Source organism: Borostomias antarcticus, assembly GCF_949987555.1.
Source record: "Borostomias antarcticus genome assembly, chromosome: 17".
NCBI classification, from domain to species: domain Eukaryota; kingdom Metazoa; phylum Chordata; class Actinopteri; order Stomiiformes; family Stomiidae; genus Borostomias; species Borostomias antarcticus.
The window spans coordinates 24,170,126-24,194,813 of NC_140250.1; the positions used below are offsets into that span (position 1 = coordinate 24,170,126).

General features: G+C 48.9%; 1 protein-coding gene across 2 annotated transcripts in view; it reads left to right on the forward strand.

Moving 5' to 3' along the window:
- Positions 1-23,071, forward strand: part of rab3gap1 (RAB3 GTPase activating protein subunit 1) — a 38,101-nt gene extending 15,030 nt beyond the window's left edge. The window contains exons 17-24 of one of the 2 annotated variants that reach the window (XM_084451773.1): positions 104-478; positions 4,512-4,649; positions 8,053-8,280; positions 10,341-10,437; positions 10,860-10,963; positions 11,964-12,079; positions 18,308-18,410; positions 21,488-23,071. In XM_084451773.1, the coding sequence (XP_084307899.1) occupies positions 104-478; positions 4,512-4,649; positions 8,053-8,280; positions 10,341-10,437; positions 10,860-10,963; positions 11,964-12,079; positions 18,308-18,410; positions 21,488-21,730 (1,404 nt within the window). In that variant the 3' untranslated portion in view covers positions 21,731-23,071. Of the gene's footprint in view, positions 1-103; positions 479-4,511; positions 4,650-8,052; positions 8,281-10,340; positions 10,438-10,859; positions 10,964-11,963; positions 12,080-18,307; positions 19,557-21,487 lie in introns of those variants that run through there. The other variant, XM_084451772.1, reaches the window with a different exon arrangement.
- The last annotated feature ends 1,617 nt before the right edge of the window (positions 23,072-24,688 follow it).

Here is a 24,688-nt window from a genome sequence, read left to right on the forward strand (position 1 = left end):
CACACACACACACACACACTCCCAGAAGGCGGCCCATAGCTCTGCGGCGTCCCAGCACTCATCCCAGCGCTCATCCCTCACGGCTGTCTCCATGTCTCTCCAGATGCTGAACTGCTGCATCGAGAGGAAGAGAGCGCGGGATGACGGCCGGAAGGCGGCGGAGGGGGGGCGGGACAGGAAGGCGGAGGGGAGCGGCTGGGAGAACGGGCGCCTCGGCCCAGAGAGCGCCGCCGCCGCGGGGGCGGAAGGGGCCAGAGAGGTGTCTCCTGGGAAGTCGTGGGACTCCTGGAGCGACAGCGAGGACGAGTTCTTCGAGTGCCTGAGCGACACGGACGAGCTGAAGGAGCCGGCGCCCGCGGACGGCGAGAAGGGCGGGGCCAGGGAGGCCGGCAGGTCCAAGCCAGAGGGTCGGTCCCACCCACACGGCAAGATGACCCTGCTCAACTCTCCAGAGGCCCTCTACATTCCTGTTACACAGGTCAGACACACACACACACACACACACACACACAAATCAAATCAAACTTTATTTGTATAGCACATTTCATTCACAGGGCCAACACAATGCGCTTTACAGAGAGCAATGGGGGGGTGGGCAAAGGTCCCACCCCTACATATTCCAGAGGGAAGCAAAAAAAACAGTCACCATTTGTTTGGACTCAGAGTTGCTCTCAATATTCCAAAACCGCCTCCAACACCTTCCTCTCCTCTGCTGCCTTCTCCTATCCCTCCTCTACACATTCCTGTGTGTTTGTGTTGTTTTGCCGTCTTTGTGCTACGATTGTCGCTCGCTCACTTCACCAACCCCCCCCCCCCCCCCCCTGTGTAAAGCGACTTTGAGTTTTATTATTAATATTACCATTATTATTAATATTACTATTATTTGCACAGAGCACCAGCGTTTTGCGCTAAGGTCTAGTTGGTTAACGCAAACTCATTATCTGCCAACAAACTTGCATAGCGCCACCTGTGTTGCGTCGTCACACCACCTGTGACGCTGGCCAACCCACAGTCACGCAAACGACTTCATCGCTCATCACAGAGGTGGGAAATATTCCGCTCACGACAGACGAAACTGGCGATCGGCCAGCGCATATCGCCGCTTACCGCCTGACCGGGCCAATTTAAAGACACACACGCCCCGACCCGTAGACATTTGTGTAGATCTGAAGGGAGGGCATACTGTAGGCAGTAAGCACCGGTTTAAAAACGTTCCCTAGACCATCAAAGGGCCAGGTGGAGTACGCCGCTGTATTGCTAATACCTATCTCCATTATTGTCTGATCTACACTGGACAGAAGGTCTAGAGGCTCATTAGGATCCTGTGTTCTTTATGTTCTGCTCTCACACACATTGACCTGCTCATTATCACTATATATCTAACTATGCTTTATGCCATTATAGCACGTATCATACATCATTATAACACTGCTAACCAAGAAGACACATGTGCCCCTACACGCACGCCTGCACGCACACACACACACACACACACACACACACACACACACACACACACACCAAGAAGACACATGCCCCTACACACGCACACACACTCTACACAAACACACACACACATTACAGTGTAGCCATGCATCATCGCATAACATTACCTTTGCCCAGTACATTCGCGGTATTGACCAATTCATCATCTCACACGGCGCAGCAATGAATCATTACGATACACACCGCTAATTAGCTTAAACCTCCCCACCATTACCAAGTAGCCTGTCCTCCTTCGCAGTGCCACTCTCAAGTGTTTCTTAACCATGGGGCATTTTTGAGAGCAACACCGTCTGAAGCCCAGACAGCGACAGAGGATCCCGGAGCGCTCCTAAAAGTGATAGGGCTGCGGGTGGCTGTGTGTCTGGGGCTAGCTAGCTAGCGCTAGGCCCGCTCTTCCGCGGTTAGCCTCTGAGGCTAGCCTGGGGAGATTTGTGGCTCCTCTCCACCTCATCAATTATAGAAGGCGGCTGAGTAGTGGGGGCTAATTAATGCAAAAAGGCTGACCCTGTTCAATAATTAACACCGGGAGAGGTGAGGAGAGGGGAGAGGGGGCCAGACCAAGACTCTGTATCACTATGTGCACACACACACACACACACACGCACACACACACGCACGCACACAAACACACGCACATATATGCTCTCATGCACACATACAGTACTCTCATCCACACACACACACACACTCACTGACTCACACTCCTAATCACACATACACACACACACAGACACACACTGCAGATGTGTCGAAGTGAGGCCCGGAGTTAAGAGAGCGGAACGGACCTGGTGTTGGGAGGGGGGAGGGAGGGAGGGATGGAGGGAGGGATGGAGGGATGGTGTGTGAGTATGAAAGAAACGAGTGTCAGCATTTCTTTTGCCGACCAGACGGCTTCACACAGGGGCTCTGTGGTTGCTGCTGTCTGTGTGTGTGTGTGTGTGTGTGTGTGTGTGTGTGTGTGTGTGTGTGTGTGTGTGTGCGCGCACATGCTTTGTGCCTTCTCTATATGACACACACCCGCACTTTTGCGCACACACACACACACACACACGCACGCGCACACAAATGGGACACCCATAAAAACACAGCCTCCCACTATCTCCGGGTTTCATGCCGGGTTTGTTTTCCTCAAAGGAATAACTCCGTCTCTGGCTATCTCCGTCTACCTCACTCACACGCTTCTCCAAACTTCTCCTTCTTTCTCCTCTCGTCCCCCTCTTCATCTCATGTATCACTCTCCTCCACTCTTCCACTCGTTTTCCTCCTCTCTTCCTAGTCTGTCCTTCTCTCCCTCCCTCCGCCCGCATCTCCATTGATTCTGTCTCTACGTCTGTTTGTTCATCAGTGGTACTCTGTCTCTGCCTGGATCTGTTCTCTCCATCTCCGCTCGCCTGTCATCCATGCCCTCTCTCTCCCCTCTCTCTCTCCCTTCTCTCTCTCTCTCTCTGTCTGTCTTTCTCTCCTATCTTCTACTCTATCTCCTATCTTCTACTCTAACCCTATCGTCTCTCTCCTACCTCCTGTCTCCAACACAGGGAAGATTGGGTGAGGGAGGAGGTTGTGTGTGTGGCTTACGGGCGTGTGTGTGTGTGGTGTGTGGTGTGCGTGTGTGTGCATGCGTACGTACGTGCGCGTGTCGCGCCGGAGACGGGGGGATTATTTTAGATTCATGGCGTCGCCGCCTCGTTTGTAACGAGGCGGACGGCGAGTCTCACCTTCCCTGAGTTTAATTAGTCTGCGGTACCAGTGTTGTTTCTAGCACGTCCGCCACCTCCCTCCCTCCCTGCTAGCGTCCTATTTACACTCTCTCATCTCATTCTCTCAAGAGCTTCGCCTAATGGCTCCTCTGACTCAGGTGATTCTTTGTTTCATTAGAACTCGCTCCGAAGGGGAACTCGTAGTTATTTATTTATTTTCCGCGCCAGACGGAGCTGCGCATTAGCCAGCGGCAGGGGGGGGCGCATTAAAAGGCTTCAAATGCTTAAGAAAGGCACAAACTTAAAAAGCCTATTTGTGTCATGTCGGCAACTCTGTTCTCTATTCACCGTTGTAGTGATTCACCGTTGTAGTGTGTGTATGTGTGTGTGTGTGTTGGGGGGTAGGCGGTTTCATATCGAGATGGGTGTGTTCTTTATGTGGAGAGGTAGATTTAGTAGATTCCCATAATCCCACTGTGACTACCTTGGTTTAAAGTGCCCCAGGGCGCTGCTCTTGGTCCACTGTTAGTTCGGAGGATGTGTTAGCCCGCTAAGCTAAAGCCCATCGGCGTCATCATAGTTCAGTCAAAAACGGCTTCCTTCATATTGTTTAGTCGTGTTTTTGTTGATACAAAACAAACTGCCACCTGCCAATTACTGGCATAGAATAGTTCTTTTAACAGAGTGTGTGGTTGTGTGTGTGTGTGTGTGTGTGGGTAAGTGTGTTTGTGTGTGAAGTTTTCTTGGCTTTGGAGTAAGCAGGGCGCTGCAGCCATGACTACCAGATAGGTAGCAGTGTTCATTAGCAGAGGTTGATGGGCTTTCTGGCACAGGTGCTTCGAGGGGAGGCAAGGAGACACATTTGATCAAGTTGAGGAGCTGTCAGTTCCCTCAGAGCAACGCTGGGCGTGTGGCAGAGTCCGATCTGGTGGCAGCGGACATGTTTGTGTTTCTGCTCTGTTCATTCTACTGAGGCCAACAAGACACACGGATATTATGCGGTTCATGGGGACGATGCTGAAAACAGTCAAACGCACATCATTTATGAGGTTAACGCTAAAAACAAACACTCTAAAACACACACATCTCATTAGAAGCCAACTACTGTTCTACTTCACTTATTATCACACACAATTTAAATGTATGAATGGAGTTTCTATTTATCTGAATCATCGTTAAGTGAATGTTATTGAATCCTGATTGATTAATTGACTCAACACACGCATGCATGCACCCCTACACACACACACACACACATTGTCCCAAACAATAACTCAGATGAAGTCCCTCTTGTCTGTCCCTCCCCAGGAGCCAGCGCCTATGACAGAGGACCTGCTGGAGGAGCACTCAGAGGTTTTAGCCAAGCTGGGAACGTCGGCCGAGGGAGCTCACCTCCGCGCCCGCATGCAGAGCGCCTGCCTGCTCTCCGACATGGAGTCTTTTAAGGTGAGACGCACCACGCCACACAGAAGCAACACACACACACACACACACACACACACACACACACACACATACAGTATGCACGCAGACGGACACACACACACACAAACAGAAAAATAGACACATACACTACATACAGCCTACCACACACACACACACACACAGACAAACAGCCGCATACATACAGCCTAACACACACACACACACACACACACACACACACACACACACAGGCAGGCTGACCGGCACAGGAGCCTATTAGGGCTCTCAGGCCTCTCCGTCAATGTGTCAGCCTGGGGGGCGTTTGATTAGATTCTCACAGTCCACCTCCTCTGACTGGCACGGCGGCACAGGGGGAGTCAGACTAATTGCATTATCAATGAACGGCTAGTTTTCTATCAAGAGAGTATGACGTGAGTGCATTTGGACCCCTGAGAAACGTGCTGTTCTTTGAGAAGTTTCAGTCAATATTTCCGGTCTCAGGGGTGATTCTGTTTGCTTGTCTGTTTGTCAGTAAGTCTGTTTTCACGCCAGAACTACCAGAGCAATTTTCACGAAACTCTATGGAGGGCTGTATCATGGGCCAGTAATGAAACTGTGAAGGGGTGCAGCCTGGGCCAGTAATGAGCCTCTGTGGAGGGGTGGGACGGGCCAGGAAACAACGACATTTTGGACCGGATCCGGATCACGGGGCGGATCCATGAACGAAAACAAAACTTAGAGCGAAGCAGCTTTCCGCGTGGGGTCACTAGAGACACGAGGTTTGGACCGAGGGGTGCGGGGGGAGAGCCCGGAGCGCATCGAACCACCCCCCGCCGGCTTTGACCCGAGGCGGTCGCCACAGAGACGCCCAAACGCGGCCACCCATTCACCTCCATTCATTTTTTGGACTTGAACGACAAATTCCCCCCATTCATTGTCAATGGGGGGGATTGAAATGGCCATATCTTGACGTGGGACAGTCATGGCATAAAGCTCTCGAAGCAGCAATACCCAACGTCTTGCTCGCACACATGCACGCGCGCACGTTCGTAACGCCCAAATCCACCCCAAATCCACCCCATTATTAAAGTTCATCTTATCTTACAGAGCCACAGAATGCATTCATGGGTGGAGGATTGTACTCTTCCAGCACTGTTCCTAGTATTGAATGTATTACGGGGCCAATAAACCCATGCTGTGTTGAATTATTGAAATACCGGCAGCAGATGTTTGGCCATAAGTACTTTATATGGACACTAACAAATAACACCAAATATTTGGGGGGTCATGTCGGGCCTCTCCATGAATTTGGAAATGCACGGGTTTAAAAAGCCTTTTTGGCTTCATGTTTCATCACGTATCACATTGTTGAGGAATTGGACGGTAAAGTCCAAGACTTATTTCCATCGCGGTCCTCATCTGTTACAGCGATGGTCTACACAGGCAGGCTTCAAAGTACAAAAGCACTAAACCATAAAACTCATTGAAACTCATACATTCCCGATACATTCCATTATAAACACGTAATGTAAGACACTAACGACCACGGTATGACTCATGTCCTTGCATATACAGTACTACTCTGAAAATCACTTCTACCAATACAATTCCATGACAACAGTATTCCATCACATGGAGTTGTCTCAATGTCAAAAATGCTTTATTTCCTATTTTATTTTTCGCGGTCAAAACATTGGCCGGGAGGTATTTAGTCAAGATGGCAGCTATTAAATAGTGATGGAAACTGGCCTCAAAGATCGTTGTTATTCCTCCACAGTACCGTCACGAGCATCTAGTGTTGAGTGAACTCTACATGTTCTGCCAGCTACGGCGCTAGCCGACCTGCTACCTCACGCCCCGCGCGCTGCTCTGTGGGGACTTCAGACTCCGCCTCCGCTGTTTCCCCGGCAAGCGTTGACAAATCGTCCCTGCCCCACGCCCGTCAGGGGGTTACGACGACGCAACTTTGTTTTCCCACAATCCAGCGCTCTGTTTTTAGCTGCCCCACTAAATGCTCTACTTTAGATTATTTCCTCCTCCTCGTTTTTTTGATTTTATTTAGCTCAGAGTTCTTCAACAACGGCTGACATGAGAGTTGGAAGGAAAGAGACCGAGGGAGAGAATCTTGTGTACTCAGGTGTTGCAGTAAATGGTCCCCCTAAGCCGGGAGAATGGCCTCTAAATTTAGCGCGAGGCCGTGTCTGTAATTGTGCTTAGCCAAGCATAATCTGGCATTTTGGCTTTAATTACCGTCCCCCTCCGGGGGCGAGGAGCGGACACGGACGACTGTGATGAATGGTGTGACTTAGGAATATGACAAGCCCCTGGCCTAGACCTAGCCATCCTGGATCATCCTCCTATCTGCCTGTTCTTCCTTGATACACACACACACACACACTATCACTCATTCACTCACATGGGGATGCACAGATGCATATACTGTACATACACACGCACACACACACAAACACACGCACTCTCATGGATCTGCACAACACACACACACTCTCATGGATCTGCACAACACACACACACACACACACTCTCATGGATCAGCACAGCACACACACACACACACCCCCCTCATCTCATCTTCCTGAAGGGGACAGCCTCAGCTTCCTAGTCCCGGGGCTGCGGTGAGAAACTCCTATCTCCAGGATTCTGGGTTACCCCCCCCCCGCCCCCCGCCCCCCCCCTCACCCCACACTGTCTCTCCCCACCAAGACTGCAATCCTTCAGGTCTCCTTCCAGACAGACTCCTCATTAATTATCCTCTCAGAACGTAGGGGAGAGAAACTAGGCGAAACGCACACCGCGCCGCCGAAAGGTCACGCGCACGCCGCGAGAAAAGTTCCGCCGGTGGCGGTGCAGTCGGCGGAGTTTGTTCACTCACAAACAGGGACGCCGCGGAGTCATTCTGCCCGAGCCGCCGACAGACGGGCGGCTTAGACGCACGCTGGGAGTCGGCCCGGGAGCTGGCGGCGCCCGCGCTCGGAGAGGAGCTGGCAGACAGGAAGGCTTTGAAGGTTGAGGTGCCGAGCGGGGAACGTTGACACGGCGCTCTGCGTGTTCCAGCTGTACTCTTACGGCTGTGAATAGGTGCTAAATCAGGCTGGGGTTCTCAACCTATTCCAGAGATGGGAGAGGATAACATATCATTTTAGGTTCCACGAGTTGTGTTGATTCATGTGTGTGTGTTTGATTTGCTCTTGAGGAAGTGTGTGCAGGCTTAGAAGGTAGAGACCCTGGTGTGAGAGAAGACGGTTCTCCTTCTTCACCTTCACATGTTACGATTGACTGTACCATGACTTGCATTAATCATTAGCTACAGTAGCTATCAATCAGCAACAGCAGAACCGCTCCGACTTGCAATGATGGACTTGACCCCACCCCTGACCTTCCAACCCCCCCTCCCACCTCCCAGGCGGCCAACCCGGGCTGTGTCCTGGAGGACTTCGTGCGCTGGTACTCCCCCAGGGACTACGTGGAGGAGGAGGTGGTGGACGAGCGCGGCATCGCGGAGGTGCGCGGAGACCTCAGCGCCAGGATGAAGATCCCCGGCAACATGTGGGCGGAGGCCTGGGAGACAGCCAAGACCACGCCCGCTCGCCGCCAGAGGAGGCTCTTCGACGACACCAAGGAGGCCGAGAAGGTAGGCGGGGCCGGAGCTCCGGGTAACGCCCCCGGCACGTGGAACGAGGAGGAAGTAGAGTCGTCGGCGAATAGTGAAACTCACTCCCCTAGTAGAAAGGATGTGCTAACGACCCTGTCGATAGGGATATCTCTCTCGGCGTAGTTGCTAGCACATCCGACTTGCGAGCGCAAGGTGACGAGTGACACAGAAAACAACAACGCAGAGTGAAAAGGAAGTCCGTCACACATTATAGGATGTGCCGCATGGACTAGAAAGCCTCTGGAAGCAAGGTGTGAATCCAGTTCATTGATGGTCTAGTGTTTGCCGACTTGGAAATACAGTACCTCACTTGTGACAGTGAGGTACTGTATTTTGCGAGGCCTAAGCCTTTGTTAACTCACCTTGTAAAAACCAACATACTTTAATGCTCTCTCAGCTGCGTTGGCAAAGTTGTCGGAATGAAAAAGGCGTTGAAAGAGACTTTCTCAGGTCGCGCAAAACTCCTTTTCGACCGCCAAAACCGAGCCTCCGTCGGAATGAGGCGACGAGTCCCAGAAGCCCGCAGTTCCAACCTGTAGCCCGAGAGAGAGAGAGAGAGCCGTACGACGACGCCCTGTAGTAGCCAGGTGGTGCACTCTGCAATCCGGCCTGGCTCTCGGCCGCGCCGCAGCCAATCACAACGCAGGAGGGGAGTAGGGGGAAGGCTCCGGGAAGTGGGTCAGAACACAAGGTGTCCCTGTCACGCGTCCCATCTCTTCCTCCCAACCCCCCCCCCCACCCAAGAGTTTAAGCTGAGTTCAGGGGAACCTTGCCCAACCTTGAAGGTCGTCCATCCCTCGCTACACGGCGCGAGAGGGCGAGCGTCCTTGATAGCTGCCTGCGACAGCCGACCGTCTCTTTAGGGGGAAAACTCCAGGTGCAGGATTTAGTTTGGAATTAATTTGCAGATTTAATTTCTTCCCCTCCCCCCTCCTCCCTCCATCTCTGTGCTCCAGTAAGTTGTCCTCCTCTCCTCGCCTCCACGGAGATGACAGAAGTGCTTATAATATTCACAGTCCTCTGATTGCAGTCAAGTTCATTGCAGTTGGAAAAAGGAGGAGGGGGAGGGGGAAGGTCACCTGGTGTTCCAGCTCAGCTCGAGAGCCTCGCGCAGGAAAACGCCCGAAGCCTCGGCTTTTATTAGGGACGGCAAATCAAATCGCACCCCCCCCCCCCTCCTCCGCCCCCACCCCTCCTTTCCTGAAATCTCATCTCGCACCCCAACATAACGGATGACCCCCCCACCTCCCCGTCGGTTGTATGGAGAGTGACGGCGTTAGAATGCGACTCGGCCGCGTGCCGACAATTGCGTTTAGCCCGAGCCCGCCCCATAACTCACAGAAAATAACCCGGACAACGAGCCGCTCGCTCGGAGGACAACGCCTTTTTGAAATGTCAAGTACCCAGCCCAGAGTTCATGACAACCTCCGCAGTTGTGAGAAAGAGAGAGAGACAGAGGGAGAGAGAGAGACAGAGAGAGAGACCGAGAGAGAGAGAGAGACAGAGACAGACAGAGGGAGAGAGAGAGAGAGACAGAGAGAGACAGAGAGAGACAGAGACAGACAGAGGGAGAGAGAGAGACAGAGAGAGACAGAGAGAGAGAGACAGACAGAGGGCGAGAGACAGAGAGAGAGACAGAGAGAGAGACAGAGAGAGAGACAGAGAGACAGACAGAGAGAGAGACAGAGAGAGAGACAGAGAGAGAGACAGAGAGAGAGACAGACAGAGAGAGAGAAATACAGAGAGAGAGACGGGGAGCAGACAGACAAAGAGCAGAGAGAGAGAGACAGAGAGACAGACAGAGAGAGAAAGAACGAGAGAGAGAGACAAAGACGGATGAGGGGAGAGCGAGAGAGATGGAGGGATGACGAGAGAGAGCAGGGGGTCAGGTTTATAAAAAAAGGGAAAACAGAGAGGGCGAGGTCGTGTGAGAGAGAGCGACGGGGCAGCGTGAGCAGAGAGGGCGCCGGACGCCGCTGACCCGTCTCTGACCCGTCTCTGACCCGTCTCTGACCCGTCTCTGGCCGTGCGTCCCTCAGGTGCTGCACTACCTGGCCGTCCAGAAGCCCGCGGACCTGACCCGCCACCTGCTGCCCTGCGTCCTCCACGCCGCCATCCTCAAGGAGAAGGAGGAGGGTGAGTCTCTCCCGCCCGCGCCAACCTTAACGCCACCCGACGTCAGCTGGCGAGGAGGTTGTAAGTGGGGGGGGGGGGGGGCGGGACTGTTGGTGTCACCGCGTGCGGATGACGCTTTCGTGGAGGTGCAGACGTCTCCTCGGCTGTCGTCCGGAGAGACTGTTGCTTTGTGGGTTGTGTCACAACTTCAGAGTAAAGACGGTGCTTAAGGCAAAACAGCTGTCTCTTTTCTCTCTCATCCTCTTATCTCTCTCTCCCCCCTCATCTCAATCATCCTGTCTTCTCTCGCTCGCTCGCTTGCTCTCTTTGCTCTCTTTCTCTCCCTCTCTTTCATTCACTCCCCTTCTCTCTCTCTCTCTCTCTCTCTCTCTCTCCCTCTCTCTCTCTCTCTCTCTCTCTCTCTCTCTCTCTCTCTGTGTCAGAGTCAATGGAGGACATCCGGTCAGTGAAGAAGGCCATCCAGCAGGCCACCTCTCACGCCAGCAAGCTGCTGCGCCACCCAAACCCCGACTACAAGAAGCTAGAGGTGAGCACAGCCAAAGACCCCTCTCCATCCCACCATCCTCTCTCTCTCTCTCTCTCTTTCTCTCTCTCTCTGTCTTCTGAGAGGGATGTGATGTTGATGGAGAGAATGGCAGGGGGGTGTTGGAAGAGAGAGAGTGTTGTTTGGGTCAGTGTATGTCTGGGCGTTGCAACATTCCCTGGACGTTTAATGCACAGGTTCCTACGTGCCGGCCTGGTGATGTCAGCTCATCTAATTTGACCCCCCACCCCCCGGGGCTGCAAAATCTCAGGAAAAATACCATTGGGAATTTATGGAAATGAATGGGAATTAACGGGAATAAACTGGAGATTTATGGGAATTAATAGAAAATTAAATTCTGGTTTCCAGTTCGTTCCTGTTAATTCCCATTAATTCCCATAAATTCCTGTTCATTCCCATGGGAGGAAGTTTGTGAATATTCCCGGATTTTGCAACTCTACCCCCCGCCCCGCCCCTCCCCTCTCCCTCTCTCTCTCTCTCTCTCTCTCTCTCTCTCCCTCTCTCACACACACACACTCTCTGTCTCTCTCTTTCTCTCTCTCACTCCCCACTCACTGTCTTCGGTCCACTGCCGGTCTTGATGCTGTGTATCCCTCCTACAACCGCATCCGCCACCCTTATCTTACCCACAATACCCTGTGCCGCCTCCCTGTAGTCCAGTGCTCCTGACCCGCTGCCCAGGGCAGTGTTCAAACTCTTCCGTTTGCCCTCTGCTACTCATCGCTTCTAACACCCAGCCTACCACTGCTGTTCCTCTGACCCCCTGCCTGCCGTGCCAACCGTACCATATGCCACCTAGTCAGGGTGGGGCAGACAGGGGACCCTCACCTACACCTCTCAGTCTCAGCACTGCTGCCACCCCCACAGTGTCTCACCCTCCCCCGCCACGGTGTCTCACCCTCCCCGCCACGGTGTCTCACCCCCACGGGGTCTTACCCCCACGGAGTCTCACCCTCCCTGCTGTGCCCTCCTCTGTCGATAGGATGTGATCAACCAGCTGATGGCGGTGGAAGCGGTCATCGCCCGCGCCCGCTCGCTCAAGGCCAAGTTTGGCATCGGGAAGGGCGAGAACAGAGAGGACGAGGAGGACCTGGAGAGGTAGGGGCACGCAGAACCACACGCAGAACCACACGCAAAAACACACGCAAAACCACACGCAGAACCACACGCAGAACCACACGCAGAACCACACGCAGAACCACACGCAGAACCACACGCAGAACCACACGCAGAACCACACACAGAACCACACACAAAACCACACGCAGAACCACACACACAACCACACACACAACCACACACAGAACCACACGCAGCTGCTTTATCAACAAATGTTACTTTAGTAAACTTCCATCAGCAGCAGCTTTGAGGAGGAGGAGGAGCACTTTGAGCTGAGTTTGTATGAAGGGCGCTCAAATAAGAGGTTCAAGATTCCTTTCTTTGTACAAGTAATGTATGGTGTACAGTTACACTGAAATGTTGCTGCCGATTCCAAGATTACGCTCAATACAGATAAACTCCTATAATCAATTTACAAATTACAAATTTGTGGGGAGGCAGGGGGTGTATTGACATCTTGCATTGCATGTGGTTATGTACACTAGACATTCTGATCCTCTTGGTAAAGTGGTACTATACGTGATACGTGAATAGAATAAGATGTATTATTATTATCTTTGAGAAGCTGCCCCCCTGCTGTGCACTGCACACGACTCCGACTCTGTGTTTTTTTGAGAATTCTGTTGAGTACAGCCTCACCGAACAACTGAACAGATGTGCAGGAAGCAACTACGGCTAAATATGTTTGAATACATTTTCTATTGTGCCGTTTTTTGGGATCAGGTATCGTATGTTGACAATGCTGCAAATATAGTGATAGCTATCCTCATGGATGGATGTGAGTACCCACAGTGCATCTGGAAAGCATTCTCTCTTCTTCACGTTTTCCACATTTTGTTATGTTACAGCCTTATTCCAAATTCCAAAATTCCTTTCCCCCCCCATCAATCTATGCACAGTATTTAGTTTAGTTTATTCAAAAGAAATTAAAAGCACAGTGATTTATAGCAATATCTTAAAAATACATTGCCATGGATAACACAGTAAATATTATTTTCCATTGTGGGCCTTGATGTGATGACAGGTTGCGGAGGAGCACGGATAGGAAGCATCCAACAACAATAGAATGTAGAAGAATCTTTTTATTTGTCGTACAGCACAGATGTGGAGATGAAATGTTTCTCTGCGCTTAACCCATCCCGACCTCCTTCCCCCAAGGGCAGCCGGGATAGTGACCAATAAAACATCCTCTAAACTAAACATCCTTCTACAATATCCCAATACAACAAGAGTATAAGCAAACAACAACAACCACAACAACATTAGGAGAATTACAGGCTGGCATTTCTATGATTTTTCTATGAGTTTTCCATGAGCCAGGGTTTTACCTTCTTATTAAAAAGATGTTGTTTTCCTATGATTTGAGCAGTACCCCATAATGACAAAGTGAAAAAAGTTTTAAGTAGATTTCTTTTTGCAAATGTATTAAAAATTAAAAAAAACGGAAATATCACAGGTACATAGGTATTCACACCCTTTACTCACTACTTTGTTGAGGCACCTTTGGCAGTGATTAGATTAGTGATTAGTTGATTGGAGTCCACCGGTGGTAAATGTAATTGATTGGACATGATTTGGAAAGGGACACACCTGTCTACTGTACTGTATGTAAAGTAGTAATAACCCACAGTTGACAGTGCATGTGAGAGTCAAAACCAAGCCATGACGTCGAGGAAATTGTCCGTAGACCTCCGAGACATCTGGGAAAGAGTACCAGAGTACCAGTGTCGTTTTAATTTTGTCTCGTGTTGTATTGCCATTTTAATTTATTACTGTAAAGCACTCTGTGCATCCATGCTGTGAAGAGCGCTGTATAAATAAAGCTTACTTACTTACTTACTTACAAAAAAAATCAGCAGCATTGATGTTCTCGAAGAACACAGTGACACAGTTTCTACCATTCTTAAATGGAAGAAGCTTGGAACCACCAGGATCTTTCCTAGAAATGGCCGCCTAGCCAAACTTACGAGTAATCGGGGGAGAAGGGCCTTGGTCAGGGAGGTGACCAAGAACCTGATGGTCACTCTGACAGAGCTCCAGCGTTCCTCTGTGGAGATGGGAGAACCTTCCAGAAGATCAATCAATCAATCAATCAATCAAAGCTTTATTTATATAGCCCATTTCATACCCAGAGGCAACACAATGCGCTTTACAGAGAACAACCATCTCTGCAGCGCTCCACCAATCAGGCCTTCATGGTAGAGTGGTCAGACGGAAGCCTCTCCTCAGTGAAAGGCCCATGACAGCCCGCTTGGAGTTTAAAGGACTCTCAGAACATGAGAAACTAGATTCTCTGGTCTGATTAAACCAGGATTGAACTCTTTGGCCTGAATGCCAAGCGTCATGTCTGGAGGAAACCAGGCACCGCTCATCACCTGGTCAACACCATCCCTACAGGAAACCAGGCACCGCTCATCACCTGGTCAACACCATCCCTACAGGAAACCAGGCACCGCTCATCACCTGGTCAACACCATCCCTACAGGAAACCAGGCACCACTCATCACCTGGCCAACACCATCCCTACGGTGAAGCATGGTGGTATCATCACCTGGTCAACACCATCCCTACGGTGAAGCATGGTGGTGGCAGCATCATGCTGTGGGGATGTTTTTCAGCGGCAGGAACTGGGAGAACAGTCAGGATCGAGGGAAAGATGAACAGAGCAGAGTACCGAGAGATCCTTGATGAAAACCTGCTCCAGAGCACTCTGGACCTCAGACTGGGGTGAAGGTTCACCTTCCCACAGGACAACGACCCTAAGCACACAGACAAGAGAACAAAGAAGTGGCTTTGGGACCAGTCAGTGAATGTCCTTTGAGCGGCCCAGCCAGAGCCCAGACTTGAACCCGATTGAACATCTCTGGAAAGACCGGAAAATAGCTGTGCAGCAACGCTCCCCATCTAACCTGACAGAGCTTGAGAGGATCTGCAGAGAAGAATGGGAGAAACACCCCAAATCCAGGTGTGCCAAGCTGGTAGCGTCATACCCAACAAGGCTTGAGGCTGTAATCGCTGCCAAATGTGCCTCAACAAAGTACTGAGTATAGGGTGTGAATACCTATGTACATGTGATAAATATAAAATACATTTGCAAAGAAATCTACAAACGTTTTGCACTTTGTCATTATGTGATATTGTGTGTAAATTGATGAGGGGAAAAAAATATTTTATCCGTTTTTGCATAAAGCTGTAACAGCAAAATGTGGAAAAAGTGAAGATGCGTGAGCTTTTCAGAAGCACTGTACTTCTGGCACGCATACAGTATTGTTCATCCTTCCACTCCTCCTCCTCCTCCTCCCATCCTTCTGTTGTTCATCTGCCTCCTCTCCTGTGTACCTTCATCACCTCTCTCTCTCTCTCTCTCTCTCTCTCTCTGTTTATTAATACCACCATCCCTCTCATTTGATCACATGCTCTCCTTTGGGGGGTATGAGTGGGAATGCTAATATATGTTGGGCAAACACACACAGAGAAGAAGTCATTTGAATGGACTGCTGTAGGGTGATGGAGCTGCTCCTCTAACTTGCTACCCACACGTGCACACGCACACACACACACACACACGTGCGCACACACACACATACACACGCATACATTCAAGCACACACACACTTCTCCTGTCTGTCACTGTGTAGCTCTCAATATTAAAACCAGCACATCACCAACTCTGCTCTCTTCAGGAGGGGATGTGTGTGTGTGTGTGTGTGTGTGCGCGCGCGTGTGTGTGTGTGTGTGTGTGTGTGTGTGCGTGCGTGTGTGTGTGTATGTGTGTTTGTGGCATGTAGAGAAGCCGTCTGTGTGAGCGGATACATGCGTATCACATGGTCCGGCTGCATTGTAGCCTACAGTCCGGTTCTCAGGCGCAGCCTGGCAGGCAGGCAGACGGCAACAGCCTGTCAGTGACAGCCTGGTACCTGTGTGTGTGTGTCGCTGTGTCGGCCTGTCTGTCCAAGCGGGGCCCTCAGTGTTCATTACTCCCAGGGGCCCTAGAGACATCAGACCAGCCCCCATCACAGCCCCCAGTGCCAGCCTCATTAAGAGGACACCTAGGGCTGGCCCCGGAGCACCTGGCCTCCTCTCCGTCTCCCTCCCTCTCTCTCTCTCTCTCTCTCTCTCTCTCTCTCTCTCCCTCTCTCCCTCTCTCTCTCTCTCTCTCGATCTATCTGTCTACTTGTCTCTCACTCCCTACAGTATCTCACTCACTTCCTCTATCTGTCTGTGTCAGTTTCTCTCTGTCCATCTCTCTCTCACTCAGGTATACTCTCTCTTTCTCCTCTTTTGACCTTTCTAAAACCGCTGTCTTATAGTTGACCGTCTTATACTTATTATACCTTAGTATACTTATTATACCTTACTTTTAATTAGTAGTATTTGCTTGCTGTATATTGTGTGCTGTGTATTCTTTTTAATTACCTCACTTAAGTGTATTGGGACCATGCTGCAGGGTGATTCAGTACTTTAAGTAAAGCTGATTGGTTTATTGATTGATGGGGTATCAGGGAAGAGTGATAGGTGTGCCCGTTGTCTTTGTTTGGTGTTGTACTTCTGGAGCTGCTTTGTCATCTTGGTTCAATGCGGTGGCTGGAGTTTGAAATGTACTACTACTACTAATAATAAATGTTATTTGTAAGTGCACTTTACATCGAATTAACAATCTCAAAGTGCTACAGATAGTAAGTAAAACATTTAGAAAAAAGAATGCTTCATAGGGCTAGGCGCTTTTCCACCTTAGCGGCACTCAAAGCGCTTTACAATGGCCTCTCATTCACCCATTCACACACACACTCACACACCGATGGCGGTAGCTGCCATGCAAGATGCTAACCTGCTCATTGGGAGCAATTTGTGGTTAGGTGTCTTGCTCAAGGACACTTCGACATGTGGACAGTCGGAGCTGGGATTCGAACCATTGACCCTTCGATCATTGAACGACCTGCTCTACCAACTGAGCTACAGCCGCCCCAGTTTAATGCACAGGTGCCTGCCTATGGAAGTTTTTTAGTGTCTTTATTCAAATGGCAATGCATTTTTCAATTGGCAATTCAATGTTCTATTTTGTCATGCAATTTGAAAATGCAAATTGGGATTGCATTTTCATTTTCAGGATCGGGTGAGAATTTATGAGAATGAAAATGTAATCCCTTATTACATTTCAAACTTCCATACATAACTGGTACATTAAAATGGAATTGCAAATCACACGATTGCATTTTAATTTTGATATTGAGTGAAATAATGCACGCAGAAGTTGAAAATGAAAATGCAATCCCAATTTGCATTTTCAAATTGCATGACAAATTTAATTGCCAATTAAAAAATGCATTTCCATTTGAATACAGACCAAAAAACTTCCATACCTGCCTGCCTACCTGGTGATGTTACAGTAGCTCACCTAATTTGACCCCCTTTCTCTCTCTCTCTCTCTCTCTCTCTCTCTCTCTCACCTTCCCTCTCTATCTTTCTCTCTCTCTCTCCCTCCCTCCCTCTCTCTCTCTCTCTCTCACCTTCCCTCTCTATCTTTCTCTCTCTCTCTCCCTCCCTCTCTCTCTCTCTTACCTTCCCTCTCTATCTTTCTCTCTCTCTCTCCCTCCCTCTCTCTCTCTCTCACCTTCCCTCTCTATCTTTCTCTCTCTCTCTCCCTCCCTCTCTCTCTCTCTCTCACCTTCCCTCTCTATCTTTCTCTCTCTCTCCCTCCCTCTCTCTCTCTCTCTCACCTTCCCTCTCTATCTTTCTCTCTCTCTCCCTCTCTCTCTCTCTCTCTCTCCCTCCCTCTCTCTCTCTCTCTCTCTCTCTCCCTCCCTCTCTCTCTCTCTCACCTTCCCTCTCTATCTTTCTCTCTCTCTCTCCCTCCCTCTCTCTTCCTCTCTCTCTCTCATTCTCTCCCTCTCTCTCTCTCTCCCTCTCTCTCTCTCCCTCTCTCTCCCTCCCTCTCTCTCTCTCCCTCTCTCTCTCTCTCCCTCCCTCTCTCTCTTCCTCCCTCTCTCTCTTTCTCTCACCTTCCCTCTCTATCTTTCTCTCTCTCTCCCTCCCTCTCTCTCTCTCATTCTCTCCCTCTCTCTCTCCCTCCCTCTCTCCCTCCCTCTCTCTCTCTCTCTCTCTCCCTCCCTCCCTCTCTCTCCCTCTCTTTCTCTCTCTTTCCCTCCCTCTCTCTCTCTCTCTCTCCCTCCCTCCCTCCCTCTCTCCCCCCCTCCCTCTCTCCCCCAGGTTTGTAAGCTCCTTACTGGAGGACCCAGAGGTGACCGTGCTGGGAGCAGGGCGAGGTCCGGCCGGCAGCATCATACACAAACTGTTTGTCAGTGCTCAGAGGGTAAGACACACACACACACACACACACACACACACCCCTCCCCATCTCTCACACCCAAACACTGTCACCTACACCATCACCACCACCCCGTCTGCCACAGAGGGCTCGCGTAAACGTTTCATGGCGGGACGTCACACCTGGCATCCAGCTCACCTGCCGTCCTCCTCACAGCCGCAGCGAGAGAAATGTTCCCCACAACCGATCGCCTTCGCCCTGAGGGGCTCTCTCTGTCACACACACACACACACACACACACACACACAGCTTGAGCACCGAAACAAGCACGCTGCAGAATTGTCAGCGTCTCCTCAAGTGGGTTAGAGCGAGCCCCTTTCTCTGTTTATATATCAATACTAACCGTGTTTGCGTTTGGCCACTGAGGACAGTTACTGGCCTCCTGGTTTCAATAATGCATTTGACGTGATTCAATCCAAGTCATCAAATTGAAGGGGTGTCGCCAGCTACAGTAAAACTCTCACAGAACTCACTTTAATAAAGAACTCGACACACACAGCACCAGAAGGGAGTGTGTTTTCAGCAGTATCTGTTCTGATCAACAGAAGCCCATAGGCCTGTATATATAGAACAGTAGAACCGTAGAACAGATGTCCGCTTCATTTAGCAGACAAAACAGACTCCTGCTGGATTAAGTGTCCGTACATGTCTGCGTGCCTGCCTTATTGATTATGCAAATCAACCAGTTAGTTTGCAAAGATCAGTACGAGAGCACTGTTTTTTTTCTTTTTAAGTATGCTATGCAAATTGCTTGGATTTGATGCCCTTGAATATACTGCATATGTTGATTTGAGAGTGTCTGATGCATCCGAAGCATTTGAGTTCATCAGAAATGTAAGTACTAACTGAGTTACTTTGATGAATGCGACATTCAGAGACACATGCTCATTACCAGATTCCTTCCCTGGCCCTGGACCCAGTCACTCCTTAGAATAATTGCCTGTGTGGGAAAAAAAAAGAAAAATAATCAATACTTGGCGTCTCTCATCTTGCCTGTTTAGAACAATGTGATAAAGAGTTGGAGTGATTCTCTCCCTCCATCACACTTCTTGTATGTACTGCAAGAAGTGTCTGAGTGCTAAATTATAGCCTGTGTGTTTGCCAAGCTCTAAATAGAAAGCTGGTAATTATCCTCAGCATATGTAAATCAGGTGAAATCAGCGAATGAAATGTGAATGTCTGTGAAACAAGGGGGAGAGACGGAGAATAGCGGGGGGGTGGGGGGGGGGGGGGTGGAGAGAAGTCCTGTCCTCGTCTTGGAGCGTCTGACCAGTAAATGGTAAATGGACTACACTTATATAGCGCTTTTCCACCTTAGCGGCACTCAAAGCGCTTTACAATGGCCTCTCATTCACCCATTCACACACACATTCACACACCAATGGCGGCAGCTGCCATGCAAGGTGCTAACCTGCTCATTGGGAGCAATTTGGGGTTAGGTGTCTTGCTCAAGGACACTTCGACATGTGGACAGTTGGAGCTGGGATTCGAACCACTGACCCTTCGATCATTGAACGACCCGCTCTACCAACTGAGCTACAGCCGCCCAACTTAAGCAGTACTAGAAGGTTGCTAGGTAGGTAGGTAGTTAGACGGCGTGTGATAGCTGTGAAGGTGTATACTCTACTGCCTGCTCTGGCATGACTATGCATGCATTGCAGTGGGGAATGTTATGGAAGTCCAACGGAACCCGAGTCCTCTCTTAACCGCCGGACTTCGTGTGGTTTTTGTCGTTTTCTCGTCTGTTTTTCTTTTCTGTTGCGTTCTCGCCGTCCTATTATGTGTCGTTGTGTTTTTTTGTTTGTCTCCCTCTAACGCTGCTTGCCTCTCACCCATGTCAAGCTGGCTGACTACTCCAGTGACGAGGTAACCACAACAGCAGTAGCTGCCTTCCCCCTCCCCCTTTCAACACACACACACACACACACACACACTCACCATTAACAACCTTTTAGTCCACCCACTGATCCTCTGTACCCCTCTTTCGCTTTTACTCTCTCACAAACACGCACACACACACACACACTTCTTCTCATACCCCTACTTGAGTGTGTAGCTGAGGCAGGGATGCAGACAATTACAGTCATTTTCAGTCTGGAAATGGTTGGTAGACGGAGCGGTCTTCCGACCCCCCAACCTGACTTCCGTGACAAGAATGAACAAGAGGTTCCATAAAGCGAGGCCACTTGGTGTTAGGAACCGCCCCCTGACTTTCCACTCTCCTGCACGCGCACGCACGCACACGCGCGCACACACACACACACACACACACACACACACACACACACACAAAACCTCCCTAATGCTAATGAGTTCCTTTTTCGTTTGTATGTCCGTTTGCTCTCATCCTCTCTCTCACCAGAGCTTTCTGGTGGATATGGAGGTTGGTACCATGTGTTGTACAGTAGCTAGCCTTTATGCTGTGGTTTGATTGATTGTAGGTGGGAGGTAGAGCTACCGTAGCTAGCTAGCCGCTGCGCTACGTTTGATCCCTTTTGGCTCCAGTTCTTAGCCTAGCGTAGCTTTGTTGTCCTGGCTCCCCTCCAAGGTAATATTCCCCTACTGAAACAAGTGCATTAATTGATCTGTAAGCGCACGCTGCGTCGCTCAAATCCGTTCGACGTCACTTCTCACCTAAGATGAGATTTTAGAGATGTGTGGAGGCGTTTGCTAATTCCTAATCAGCTGGCTAATTTATGTAATTTGTTTCTCCTCAGTAAAAATAGATTGTGTTAATTTAACTGGCTTCCCCCCCCCCCCATCGCCGCCCTGTCCAGCCAATCTCCCTCTCGCCAGCTCTGATCACTGTCAAGGTAGTTTTTTTTCCCACACTTAAGTGTCAGGTGCCGTGGAATGACATGTTTTTCTTCCTCCCCTTCTGTCTCAGATGTCAAACTTAGTTACACTCACATTGGGATGTGCTAGGCCCATATTACCAAGGCTCATCCAGCTACCAAATGTTGCTGGTCTTTGACAGAAAGCCGCACCCTCCTCTCCTGTTTTGAGCAGACATGACAGTCAGCCAATCCAACCCCACGTTTCACTCTCCCGTCTCCTCACAGGCCGCCCTATTGGCCCCGGAGGAAGACGCCGGCCGGGTGGGCGGAGCTGACGACCGGCGGTCAATGGGAGGAGGCGGCGTGCAGGACTTCCCTCCCCCGGCAGGGCGTGAGATCCTGCTGCGGACGTGCGTGCCCAGGCCGGCGCCGTACTCCAAGGCCCTGCCTCAGCGTCTCTTCTGTGTGCTCATGAGGGAAGACTTCCGATTGGCCGGAGCCTTCTCCTCAGACACCTCGTTCTTTTGAGACGCAGGCCGGTCTGGAAGGGCGACCGTGCGTGGTAGTGTGAATCAAGGCAGAGAGTGGGTGGAGCTATACGCTTTACTGACCAGTGATTGGTTGGTTAGTTTTAGCGACAGCTCCACCCTTCTCAGGGCATGACGTGACTCCAGCGCTCCTAGGAGGATCTGAGGTGTAGTAGTGGCCCTTTATTATGACATCATCACACTGTGCAGCTCATATCATATCAGACTACCGTAGTCAGTTCCTGGAGGCTACCGTCTATGCTGTTCTCCGCCCCAATTTTTTCCTCACAGTTGATGTAATTAATGGTAACGTTTTCCTGTCAATTTGGTGATTTAATTTATGGTTAATTCAGAATCCAGATTAAGAGTTATGTCTAGATCTGATCTTTTGACTTTGTGTTGTTGTAAAACTAATGTCATGAGGAATACCTTTTTACCTGTTTACTTTGCATATAATCCTGGTTGATTAATAATTAATGGAAGTGAAATTAGGACTGGATTATAGAATAGACAGTAACTGCTTTGGAACTGATCTTGAACATATTTGAACATATCTTACCTGTGGTGAGATATCTTACCTGTGGTTTCCTGCATAACTGAGTACTTATGGTTTAACATCACGGTAAAAGTTGCTCTACATGTGAATGTCTCTGAAATGTGGTGGGAACTATATATGTTTGAAAAAAGTTTTAAATTTGCATTACATCATCCCGTCCCATATAGTGATAGTACTGTGTCCGAGTGCTAATTAGCATACCATGCCATTCACTCTGCCATGTAGCTGCTTATTGGACGTGGCTTTCCATCGTGATCCTGTTATTGGTTCAGACATGTCATTTCTTGGTGCTGTATTCCGTAGCCCCATACAGTACAGTCACATGCCATGACAGTCGCTCTCGCATCGTACACATGCAGTGGGTGGTTACCAAATTAAAGGCATTTCTTAATAGGATGCTTACTCATATAAATGCAATCACTGTTGATTTCCCTCACCTTAATTAATTGATTCCCGGTTCAAAGTGCAATTACATACAGTATATTATTATACTATATTGAAAAAATGTAGCCTTACAGATAGCAGTGAAAACCGGCATCATAGTTCATACCTGTATTGTTAGTGCCCTTTCTAAGAAGAATAATGTAAAGTGCTATTAATTGTTGAATTACCAAGTAATTGTTTTGAGAAAGTCAATGCAGGCATTTCTATACTTTGTCAGCATTTGATTGAGAGGATGGGATTCAGCTGTGGAGCTCAGCCAAAGTCTGTACATGTCCTGAATGAGTCTTGGTCAGACATGTTGCCTAGTCTAGTACTGTTACATGGGGTAAAAAAAATAAACATTTTAAAATCACTACTATACCATCTCTGCCTTCTGAATTGTTTGTGTTTTTGAGGGCTTCATGCTGTGTGACTTGAGCTCCTGCTGGTGATAATAAAGTACAATATCACACCAAAGCAATGCAATATTCAACTGAGGTCAATTCTACAGCCACACTCAATATAATAATGTCTGTTCTGTTCCTTTAATATGCCCACTGTCCTTTAGCTAGGTGAAGTATTCCCTCGTGTACAGTTATCATTTGGGCCAACATAACTTACAGTATCTGAGCAGTCCTTGAAATGGGAAATCTTCCATTTTGAAGACATTCAGCACTACTACCAGGCCCTGTGATGAAAGCAAAAAAAAGTATTGCCTGATGTTTTTCTGTGCAATGAATTTTTCTTGAATTGAGATAAATGGTATAACCTGACTAGATAAAGGGATTGTTAAGAGACAAGTACTGTGAGCAACAATAGAGCATTTCAACCCATATACTGTAATGGCACGTGTTATAAATGCTGAAATAAGGTGGGAATTTTTCTGGAACTATACAGAATATTTACATCTTCAATCTACATCAGCATGTCACTGCCTTTAGAAGCTTCAAAACACAAAAAGCTATGCAACTTTATTTTTCAGCAGTTTATCAAGTGCTGCTATCTTTTCTCTTTTTTTGTGCCCCCTTTCTCTCATTCTTGCTCTGCCAGAGCACATTGCAAGCATGTGAATAGTAAAGATCATTGTGTAATTTGGAGAACGGTTCATTTACAGTAGAATCTTTAAACTTGTGTTTTGTTACTTTCTAGTATCACACTGAACACAAAACAACCTGTTTACATTTTTTTTTATATCCAATGGCAAAATCCAAGATGGCAGACAACATACACCTAAAAATCATTACGTTTTAACTTTTTTATTCCATAGATGTATACTTATGATCTTATTTTAGTAATAATATTCCTACACTTTCAAAATGTTTGTCTTGATTGACAGAATCCAAGATGGTGTCCAATATATAGTGGAAAAAAATATCAAGACATGTATAATGAGAAGTTACCTATTAAATATTTCAGAAACAAACTCTCTTCATTGTTAAACAGAATGCTAATAAGCAAGAACTTAACCCAAAATGGCAGCCACACATACCGAAGAATTAAATTACAGTAACACCTGGGAAAACATAGCGGATGCCGATGTTCAAAAGTCCACAGTCAGGTACTGCCACACTGCTATTCATCACTGGCGTCCTCATCATTCTTTGTCTCCATTTGCAATATTATTGCATGATCCTTCAGTGCCTTCACACTTACAAAGCTCTGTGCATGGCAGATGATTGGTCTTGCAAAAACACCGTCTTCTGCATTTGTTGGCGATACTCAAACACTTTACGAGATTCACGACAGCCTCTGGTGCTGGTGGAACTTTCGACATTACAGGAACACAAATTCCGTCAACTTCTGTAACTGCTTCCATCCTAGATAGATAGGATATGGAGAAGATGATGGATCTGGAACCTTTGGAACAGCTATTACTGTATGTCCTGCATCCAGATTTTACTGTAGCTTGCTAATGCGTTCACAAAAAGTTTTCAGTGATGCATCCTTGAGTAGGAAAAAGTTTTTCTACACCCAGATTGG